This window comes from Oryctolagus cuniculus, chromosome 21 (assembly GCF_964237555.1).
Source record: "Oryctolagus cuniculus chromosome 21, mOryCun1.1, whole genome shotgun sequence".
Taxonomy (NCBI): Eukaryota; Metazoa; Chordata; class Mammalia; order Lagomorpha; family Leporidae; genus Oryctolagus; species Oryctolagus cuniculus.
The window spans coordinates 30,827,236-30,837,723 of record NC_091452.1 but is presented as its reverse complement, the minus strand read 5'-3'; the positions used below and the strand labels follow the sequence as shown (position 1 = coordinate 30,837,723).

The 10,488-nt window shown below is 58.6% G+C and overlaps 1 protein-coding gene across 6 annotated transcripts; it reads right to left on the bottom strand.

The window, feature by feature from the left end:
- Window positions 1-45: 45 nt before the first annotated feature.
- On the bottom strand, window positions 46-8,631 carry GSTT4 (glutathione S-transferase theta 4). Of its 6 annotated transcripts, none has more exons than XM_051837104.2 (5): window positions 8,409-8,631; window positions 6,955-7,042; window positions 5,068-5,218; window positions 4,483-4,659; window positions 46-325 (listed from the first exon to the last, which is right to left on the bottom strand). In XM_051837104.2, the coding sequence occupies exons 1-5, from the start codon at window positions 8,518-8,520 to the stop codon at window positions 176-178; spliced, it is 678 nt and encodes a 225-aa protein (XP_051693064.1). In that variant the 5' UTR covers window positions 8,521-8,631; the 3' UTR covers window positions 46-175. The 6 variants fall into 6 exon arrangements, with proteins under 6 accessions (XP_051693064.1, XP_051693066.1, XP_051693068.1 ...); XM_051837106.2 differs by having other exon boundaries at window positions 47-280; window positions 8,409-8,630; XM_051837108.2 differs by having other exon boundaries at window positions 259-339; window positions 8,409-8,630.
- Between the last annotated feature and the right edge of the window lie 1,857 nt (window positions 8,632-10,488).

Below are 10,488 nucleotides of genomic sequence, written 5' to 3'. Positions count from 1 at the left end.
TGGGGCGGCGGCCACGCCCGCTCCGAGGCCGCTGCGCTCATTGGACGGCTCGCTGGTGCTCGCGTCCAATTGCAGACCGGTTGGAGCGAGGGGCGTGGTTATGGGGCGGTCCCCAGTGTGGGAGGAGGTGTGCGGAGGGGTCACCATCCCGGGTTCAATTCTCTGAGCGCAGTTTTTAAGGTTCAGTCTGTTGTAGAGTGCATCTGCAGTGCTGGCATCCTATATGGGCTCCGGTTCGAGTCCCAGCTGCTCCTCTGCCAGTCCAGCTCTCTGCTATGGCCTGGGAAAGCAGTGGAGGATGGCCCAGGTCCTTGGGCCCCTGCACCTGTGTGGGAAGACCTGGAAGAAGCTGCTGGTTCCTGGCTTTGGGTCAGTGCATCTCTGGCTGTTGTGGCCAACTGGGGAGTGAACTAGTGGATGGAATACCTCTCTCTCTCTCCCTCCCTCTCTCTCTCTCTCTGTGCCTTTCCTTCTCTCTCTGACTTCCAAATAAATAAATAAATCTTTAAAAATAATCAGTCCCGGCCGGCGCCGCGGCTCACTAGGCTAATCCTCCGCCTAGCGGCGCCGGCACACCAGGTTCTAGTCCCGGTCGGGGCGCCGGATTCTGTCCCGGTTGCCCCTCTTCCAGGCCAGCTCTCTGCTGTGGCCAGGGAGTGCAGTGGAGGATGACCCAAGTGCTTGGGCCCTGCACCCCATGGGAGACCAGGAGAAGCACCTGGCTCCTGCCATCGGATCAGTGCGGTGCGCCGGCCGCAGCGCGCTGGCCGCGGCGGCCATTGGAGGGTGAACCAACGGCAAAGGAAGACCTTTCTCTCTGTCTCTCTCTCTCACTGTCCACTCTGCCTGTCAAAAAATAAAAAAAATAAAAAAAAATAAAAATAATCAGTCCCACTCACAATAGCTACTCTGGACTGCTTGGCAAGGTCTGGCCAAAAATGAAAATGTGGGACCCCCTTATTCAACCCCCATGGATCTCAAGACGGCAACAGCAGAGCGTTAAACCAACTGCAGAGCCCTGCTCAGCTGTAGACCCATGGAGGCCCTTGTCCTTGGAAGGAGAGGCAGATTCTAAAGTGAGACATCATGACCCCCCCCATCCCTTTATTTGAAAGGCAAAAGTTACGCGGGGCAGGGGAGGGGGAGAGGGGGTCTTCCATTCACTGGTTCAGTCCCCAAATGGTCACAACAGCCAGGGCTGGGCCAGACCAAAACCAGGAACCTGAAACTCCTTCTGGGTCTCCCACGTGGGTGCCCCTCCAAGCACTTAAACCATCCTCCGCTGCTTTCCCGGAAGTGAAGCAGCCGGGACTCGAACCGGAACCCACATGGGATGCCACAGTGTGGCCCTGATGGCCACCTTACGGTGTTCACGTTGCCGTGTAGTGCCCCCCCCCCCATTGAACATGTTTCACCAAGTGAGCCAAGGTGACAGGTGAGCTGACTGGTGCTAGCGTCCACCCGTGAACTCACTGGCTCTGCAGACTTGCTCCCTTGCCGGCTTTGATGTAAGTGACCGCAGTAGGAGGGCTGTGGGGCTTGGTGGCCCTCTGTGGATAACACAGACAGCAGGTGGGAGCCCTCAGTCCCACAACCGGAAATGGTTGCTGCCCTCACTGAGCCTCAGAGAAGTACACAGCCCTGGCAGACACTCTCAGTCTTGCCGAAGACCCTACGGGCCATGCCCAGACCCTGCGATGCACAGAAAGTGGAGACAGTGTGTGTTCTAAGCTTGTTGCAAAGCGAAGCGATGGAACACGCCCCGGCTAGCCTGGTACATCCTTGGGCTCGCTTTGCTCTCAGTCTGCCCCCAGCAGGCATTCTGGGGAACTGCACTGCCGAGCAGCGTGCGGGGTGCACAGTTAAGTGGTGTGATACTGTTCTTTATTATCATTATTAGTATTTGAGAGAGATCTCCCATCTGCTGTTCCCTTCCCCAAACGCCTACACCTAAGCCAGGGCTGGCCCAGGCTGAAACCAGGAGCCAGGAATTCAACCCAGGTCTCCCACGAGGGTGGCAGGGACCCAACTGTTTGAGCCATCACCACTGCATTCCAGAGTGCACATTGGCAGGAAGGGGCATTGTTTTCATTTTCATTTGTTCATGGTACTTGCTAATTTCCTTGTCATTTCTTCCACTCATGGATTTTTTTAAATAATTATTTTTATTTTATTTGAAAGACAGAGATACAGAGAGAGGTAGAGCCAGAGAGAGAGAGAGATCTTCCATTTCACTGGTTCACTCTCCAAATGACCGCAACAGCCAGAGCTGAGCCAATCTGAAGCCAGGAGCCAGGAGCCAGGAGCTTCTTCCAGGTCCCCCACGCAGGTGCAGGGGCCCAAGGACTTGGGCCATCCTCCACTGCTTTCCCAGGCCATAGCAGAGAGCTGGACTGGAAGAGGAGCAGCTGGGACTTGAACCGGTGCCCATGTGGGATGCCGGCACTGCAGGCTGGGGCTTTAACCTGCTGCACCACAGCATCAGCCCTCACTCATGGATTAAAAGTGCGTTGTTTTCTTCCTTCCTTCCTTCCTTCCTTCCCTCCCTCCCTCCCTCCTTCCTTCCTTCCTTTGTTTCTTTCTAAAGAAATTATTTGGAAGGCTAAGCTACAGAGAGAGAGAGAGAGACCTCAACCACCAGCTTACTCCCCCAGAACGCCAACAGTGGCTGGGGCTGGGTCAAGCTAAGCCAGAGGGAGGACTGGAATCCAGGTTTCCTTTGCAGGTGACAGAGACCCAGTGACTTGCGCCGCCCCCACTATTAAGTGGGAACAGGGATCCAGAGCGGAACCGGGACTTGAACCCAGGTCCTCTGATGTGATTCACGGGCATCCCGGCCTTTCGTTTTCCAGTTCCTCTTGGAACCTGGGAGGCCTCTGGCCGCCCCCCGCCCCCACTGTCAGACCCCAGACTCATCAGCCAGGCCAGTGGTCATCGTTCTTTATTAGGTAAAAGAAACAAGGATGTGTTTTTAGCATCTCCCCCCGGGAAAGGAGGTTTCGCGGGCTGAGCCGGCCGGCACGGGCCGCCTCTGGGCTCACTTGAACTTCTGCAGAAACTCAATGAGCTTCTCCTTGACCGAGGGAGCCAACGTGGAGCAGTCCCAGTCCGCCAGCTTCACCAGCCGGTCATGGGCCTCCCAGAAGAGACCGGAGCCGATGGTCAGCTCCACGCGCATGCGCCACTCGGCCAACTTGGAGCTGTTGAGGAAGACGTTGTGGTTGCCTCCCATGGGCTGTGGGTGCGCCAAGAGAAAGGGGGCGTGGTCAGCCTGGGGGCCCGCCCCCCCACGCCTGCCTCTGCCACGAGCTAGGCACCTGCCTAGCTCTGGAATGGACGGGATGGGGCTGGGACAGAGGACCTGGAGTCCCCAAGCGTTCTCGGTCACTAGTCTTGCTCCTGAACCCCTCTTGAGATGGCCCCCATCCCAGGTGGGTCCCTTGTCTCCAGCCTGAACCCTCCCGTGGGTCCTGCCCTCTTCCAGCCCCTCGGGGAGCAGGGGAGGAGGCCAGTTCTTCCCCATGCTGATCTCCCTCCAGGATGAAGCCCCAGGAGCTGCAAAGGGCGACCCCACGGGCAGTCTGCCCAGCAGTTTGAGTGACACCCAGGGCTGGCGGTCCTCGCGCCTAAAACGTCTGTGTCCCCTACTGCAGTGCCTGGGTTTCAGTCCTGGCCCGACTCCCAATTCCAACTTCCTGCTAGTGCACACCCTGGGAGGCAGCAGAAGATGGCTCAGTTACTGGGGTCCCTGTTAGACACACGGGGGACCTGGATTGAATTCCCGGCTCTTAGCTTTGTCCTGTCACATCCATCTATCATCTATCTATCATCATCATCTCTACTGTATCTATCTACCCATCTACATATCTATGTATCATCTCTAATATCTCTACCCAACATCATCATCTCTCTCATCTGTCATCTCTACATCTCTCTGCCTCTCGAATAAATGAAGATAAATAAATAAATGAAGACATGGGGCTGGTGCTCTGGCACACACCCTGGCCTGAAGTGCCGGCATCCCATATGGGTGCTGGTTCGAGACCTGGCTGCTCCACTTCTGATCCAGCTCCCTGCTATGGCCTGGGAAGGCAGTAGAAGATGGCCCAAGTCCTTGGGCCCTTGCACCTGCGTGGGAGACCCAGAAGAAGCTCCTGGCTCCTGACTTTGGATCGGCGTAGCACGCTCTCTCTCTCTCTCTCTCTCTCTGCCTCTTCTCTCTGTAACTCTGACTTTCAAATAAATAAATAAATAAATAAAGACAAATAAACCCATTGTCCCCTAGGTTGAATTCAGGCACCCAGACCCAGCTCACACAGCACCCCAGGTGGCCGTGTCTGCCTCTCCCCCAGTGTTGCTGTTGATTTCACCTCCTCAGTCTACCACACCCCAGCGCACCAGCTTATCCTCAATGGGTCATGATGGCGGTCCCCCCACCCCCCACCCCGACTGGACTCCGACGCCCTCGGCCCCAGCCCGCACCTGCATCATCTCCACCAGGGCCACCAGGTCGGCCAGTGAGATGTGGTCCCCCGTGATGAACAGCTTGTTCTGCAGGAACTTTTCCTCAAAGAGCTGCAGGTTTTTGTTTGCCTCTTCCAACACACTCTCCATCTTCTCGGCAGGAACCTCCTCCCCCGTGATCAAGGGAATCAGCAACTGGCCAACATGGAGGAGAGGGGGGAAGAGAAGGGGCTGCACCCCAGGGCCATCTGTCCCTCCAGGCCTCCAATCCGTGTCTACCAGGTGTAGGTACTGGACCACTCTGTTGGTACACATTGGCTGATGCCACGTGTTCTGAAGGATTTTGAGGCCCCAGCAAAATGGAGCCTGTGATTGATTAGTGATGTCTGTCACGGGCATAGATTAGAGGGAGGGACATGTGTGCTTCCTGCCCAGCGGCTCCGTAAGGCAGGGAGGAGAGGGAACTGGGGGAGATGAGGCTCAGGGCGGGCGTGAGACTTGCGGGAGCTCCCCAGCAGCCGCCGGCAGGGCTGAGACTGGACCTGAGGCTTCCTGACCCACTCTTGCGCCTTGTCCCTGTGCGCCAGGTGCATCCCCGCTTACCTTGACCCAGAGTATCTTGCTCATGGGCTGCTGAATGGCTGTGTGCTGCCAGGCCATGAACTCGTCCACACGGGCACGCGTGTGCAGGTCAGGCGGGTACCAGTGCGACGGGGCACTGTACTTGCGGCTCAGGTAGAAGAGGATGGCCACACTACAGAAAGGGGGGGTGGGTAGGGCAATGCTCCTGTCTCCCTGATGCTGCAACACCAGACACCCCGGCATGGCCTGCGCCCAGCTGCTGGGACCTGCAGCCCCCGGTGGGCGCCGGGCACTGACATCCCGACAGTCAGAGAGGGAAGGGAGAGGAGATCTGGAGGGCGAGTGGGGGTTGAGGGGCAGGCAGAGTGTGGGAGCAGCCGTGTGAGGCAACAGGGTCAGAGGAAGTGAGGTGAGTTTGGAGAAGGGCGAGCAGGTGGGTGAGTAGGACTGGGGGAGTGGGGCAGTCAGGTGGGCAGTGGTGAGAGGCAGCCAGAGGCGCTGTGGAGGCCAAAGTAAATAAGACTGTTGAAGATGTGGGGATGAGTGTGGACTCGAGCCTGAAGATCAGGGGTACGGGAACCAGGGCATGAGAGACTGCACCCCATCACCAACAGGGAGGTGCAAATGTGGCCCCATCCATGGCCAAGGGCGAGGCACCGGGTCTGGGCAGGGAGAGTGCTCTCTCTCTCTCTCTCTCTCTCTCTGATTTTCAAGTAAATAAATAATTAAAAAAAAAAAAAAAGGAAACAGACTAAGGCGGGGACTGCAGGTGCAGGGAGACATTTGCCCCGATATCTATGAGATGGTCAGAGACGCTGGACGAGGGACTAGATAGTTGATGAAATCAAGGAATTATTAGTTAATTTTACTTGGTGGCATTTTTGCAATGCTTTTTTTTTTTAATAGTATTTATTCGCTTGAAAGGCACAGGGAGAGAGAGGTCTTCCATCTGTTGGTTCACTCCCCAAATGGCCACAACGGCCGGGGCTGGGCCAGGCCACAGCCAGGAGTTTGGAACTCCGTCTGGGTCTCCCCAGGTGGGTGGCAGGGCCATGATCTGCTGCCTTCCCAGGCTCATCAGCAGGGAGCTGGATCAGAAGTGCTGGGAGTCCAACCGGAACAGTACGCTGGGGTGTCCCAGGTGGTGGCTTAACCTACTGTTACACCATGAGTGCCCCCCAACATGGTTTTTTTTTTTAATGATTCTTTGTGTCTTGGAGGTGCATTCCTAAGCATTATGGGTGAATTGATGGGGTGCCTGGTAGGCCAGGGATTGGAGTGGATGATGCAAAATGGACTGGGTGCTAGTCTGTTTTTCTTTACTGTAACAACATACATGAGGCAGGCTATGAAGCAAAGGGGTTTATTTAGCTTAGAGTCTTAGTGGTTGAAGTCCAAATTTGGTGGTGGTGGTGGTGGTGGGGTCTCATCAGCTTGTGCCCTGGGGGAGGCCTCAAGGAAGATGACATCATGGTGGGAGTGTGTGTCCCAGAGAGGTGGGCGGGGCCAGGCTTGCAGTTTTCTCAGGGGAACTAACTCTTGGCTCCCTCCCACTGGGACCTTCCACTCGGCCCTGCCTCTTAAAGTCTCCACTGCCCCTTAACATCCCCACACTGGGCACCAACTTCCAACACACGAGCCCTTGGGGCACAAGCCACCTCCCAAGTGCAGCAGGTGCCACGAGTCCCCAGCTGCCAGAGGCAGGCAGTGGCACAGACGTGGAGTCCCCGCCATACGCCTCTGCAGTTAGCACTCGGTCTACTTTAGTGTGTGTGTGTGTGTGTGTGTGTGGAGACTTCCATGATGCAGAAGTAAATGCCTCCGAGCCTGGTGGCTGGGGGGAGGGGCGACACAGATGATGGACGCCCCCCAACACACACACCTGCGGGGTGGGGGGGAAGCGATTACCTTTCAGATAAGATGAATTTTCCTTCCTTGAGGCAGGGCAGCTTCCTCAGGGGGTTGATGTTGATGTACTCCTTGCTGTGGTGGTGACCTTAGAAGGGACAGGGACAGTCTGAGGCTCCTGGGTCCCTGGGAGGTGGGGGGTGGGCCGGAGGCTGGGGCGGGGGGGGGGGGCAGGGATCCACCAGAGGCAGAAACGGAGGACTTGAGGAACACTGTGGCTTGTTCCAGATCACAGAGCAAAGCCAGTAGGGGGACAGGGGCCTCCGCTTTCCTACCCCACCGCAGGCTTGCTCGGTGACCCCTGTGATGGGAGGACCAGGATGGCGCCCTGCTTTCCAGGAGCTGAAGGCCTCCATGGCTCCCCCCTGTGGCTGGGCCTGGTGAGTGCACCCCAGTCGCAGGGGCTGAGGCTGTCACCCTCACTCTGTCCTCCCCTCTAAGGGCAGCAGGGCAGCTGCAGGGGCCCAGCACACGGCCGGAAGTCCAAAGGGGAACCTCTCAGTAGCAACTGTGGGCATCTCTCTGAGCAGGTATCTGGACAGCACATGGGGGCAGAAGCTGAAACTCTTCCTTAGCCCGCTTCCTCTAGGGAGAAACGTTTCTGGGGGCTCCTCACATATCCTTTTATGCGGCCCCTGCGTTCCTACCCTATTTTCTAGAAGCTTCTGTCCCTGCAAGCTGAGCTTTGAAAGCACCTTGTGTGGAGTCGTAGCCTTCTGACCCTGACCCTCACAAAGAGTCTGTAACCCTGAGTGAGCTTAAACTCGGGGTGTGGCCTGAGCATTCTCATACGTAGAATGACTGTGCATTTTTGTGGCCTTTGCCCGACCTGGCCGGCAGGTGCTACAGATGACTGACAAGGGCTCTGAGTGACAGTCTGCGGAGTCCCCGGCAGCCCTTCCTTCCCTTGCACCTGTCCATCTCAGTGTGGGGACTGTCACTAGCAGGGACTGGCTAAGGCAGGCGAGACCTTTCTTAACAATTTAAAAAAATGCATTTAATTTGTTTGAAATGCAGAGACGGAGACAGAGAGGCAGACAGAGCAAGTTCTCCCATCCACTGATCCAATCCCCAAATGCCCACAAAGCCCAGGGCTGCGCCAGGCCCTGGGAACTCCACCCAGGTCTCCCACGTGGGCGGTGGGGACCCAACTATTCTTGCCATCGCTGCTGCCTCCAGGGTGTGCGTTAGCAGGAGGCTGGAGTTTCCAGGAGAGCTGCGATCCAAATCCAGGGGCTCCAATAGGGAGAAACCCATGACCTGCCAAGCCCAAAGCCCTCCCCGCCCCGGCGCCCCCGCCGTTCCCTTTTCTCCCGCTGTGACCCTTGTGGGGGTGGCCGTGGTCCCTGCCGTGGTCCCTGCCGGTGTGTCCCACCTCCCCCGGGGCCAGCCACCGCGCCCCCCCCGCCACGCCCCGCGCCAAGGCAGCCTTGCGCATGCGTGCGGAGGCTGACCTTTGAGGAGATCTACAAACTGGAAGTCAAAGGGGATCCCGTTCTTCCTGGCGAAGATGTAGACGGCGCGGCAGGGCGGGGACAGCAGGTCCAGGTAGAGCTCGAGGACCATGCTTGAGACGCGGGCCGGGCTCCACAGCCTCTGTCAGCCTCAGCCCCTGGCCCTGTGCCCTCTGCGGCCCAGGCCCTGGCCCCCACCTACGTTCCAGAACCTCCTGGCTCCCTTGGTGCTGTCACCAAGGTGAGGAAGCCCGGAATTCTCGCTGCAGCAGGATTCTGAGGCTGGTGAGGGGTGGGGGGCGGGGCGGGGATGGGGTGGGGAGACGCTGGTAAGAGGTGGGGGTGGGAGCTGCGACCCTTGGCGCTGCCTCACAGCTCCGTGCTGGGAATTCCCTGCAGGACGGGGGAAAGGCGCTTTGCATTGTCCACAAGAGGAGGAGGCGATGAGAACCAACCGTGGAAGGTTCTAGAAATAGGAACTGGGCGGCGGCGGGTGGGCGGGGAGGTAGCCTCAACTGTGGCTAGAACATGGAGACACACACAGGGCCTGGGGGAGCTCCGTGGGCACTGTGGACACCATCACAGCAGAGGGGCAAGGCAGGCAAGGAGCCCAGAAACTTCCCAGCCTGGAGCTGGGACTGTGGCAGCCAGAGACCATGCACCTGCTGGCTGACCGTGGGGAGGCCCGAGGGCCACGCCCCCTGTGCCAGGGGATCCTGGGAAATCTGTCTCTCTAGACCGTGGCTTAGAAAAGGGACAGAACCCACTGTCCTGGGCAAGCAGAGGGCGCACGCGTGGACGTGACGGCAGCCTGGAACTCCATCCAGGTCTCCTCTGTGCTTGGGCCCATCTTCTGCTGCTTTCCCAGGCCCTTTAGCAGAGAGCTGCATCAGAAGCGGAGCAGCTGAGACTCGAACCAGCACCCACACAGGATGCTAACATGCTGCACCACAAGGCCAGCCCACAACTGCACTTCTGATCCCAAGGCCTGGCCGTCTCTCCTGCTTGCAGCCCAGCCTCTGGGTCCCCTCTCCGGGCTCCTCCTGGGTCTCCCAGCCTTGTCCCCTCCAGGCACCAGAGGGGATTTCTCAAGTCTGCAACTGATGGTTTCTCTAGACCCTGCTCTGGCCGCAACCCCCCGCCCTGTCCTCAGCGCACAGGTGGCCCTGCCTCTTGGGTGGTCGGCTCACTGCCCCTCTGGCCATGTCCGCGGACCTGGAGCCCAGCTCAGGGGTGGAATCAGGAGCCAGGGCCTGCGAAGCCGGAGCCAGCGCTGAGCCAGAGCTGCCCTTGGCCTCCTGGGCACCCAGCCAAGGCCTCCCGGGAAGATGCTGGTGTAATCTGAGGTGGAGGGAGCCCCTCTGGCCATACCTTCCTGGCGCGTGGGGGGGGGGGGGCAGGAGCCACAGGCCTTCCCCACCCTGTTTTTTTTTTAAAGAGACAGAGCGTTCCCACCCCAAATACCTGCAATGGCTGAGGGTTAGCTCTAGATCGCTCACGTTGGGGACAGGGGACCCAAGTACCAGAGCCATCCCCTGTTGCCTCCCAGGTCTGCAGTAGCAGGAAGCGGGAAAGGGGAGCTGGAGCTGGTTCATGGCAACTGAAACTCGCCAGCGGATGCGACCTGTGGGCATGTGTCCCCTGCCCATTCTAAACACACACACACACAGGCCTTGCTCTCACCACCCTTGCGGCCACGGCGGCCCCTCCAGCACTTCACAGCTCAGTGCTACAGGGCTGGGGGACGCAGGTGCATGAGCACTGAGGGCCCCACACCAGGGACACCGGTGCAGTTGGAAGTGACAGTGACACCATGGACTCCCTCCCACACGAGGCCCGGGGCCAAGCGACAGCCGCTGGATGTGAGAGAGAAGACGGGGAGGGGTCTGGTCACCTTCTGACAGAGGCACAGGGGGTGGCCCTGTCTGGCCCACAGAGGCGACACCCGAGGTACCTGCAGGTGGAGTCACTGAGAAACCAGGGTGTGGCCCCTGCCACCTTTGTGGGAGACTAGACTGGAGCTCCTGGCTCCTGGCTGCAGCCTGGCCCATCCCTGGCTGTTGCAGGCACTTGGGGAGTG

Excerpts from the sequence above, each read along its gene's own strand:
- GSTT4 (XM_002722568.4), bottom strand. The coding sequence starts at position 8,520 with ATGGTCCTCGAGCTCTACCTGGACCTGCTGTCCCCGCCCTGCCGCGCC. Across the intron at positions 5,219-6,954 it reads AAATTCATCTTATCTGAAAG|TGTGGCCATCCTCTTCTACC; the intron begins GTAATCGCTTCC and ends CCCTTTCTGTAG. Across the intron at positions 3,236-4,482 it reads CCCTGGTGGAGATGATGCAG|CCCATGGGAGGCAACCACAA; the intron begins GTGCGGGCTGGG and ends GCGCACCCACAG.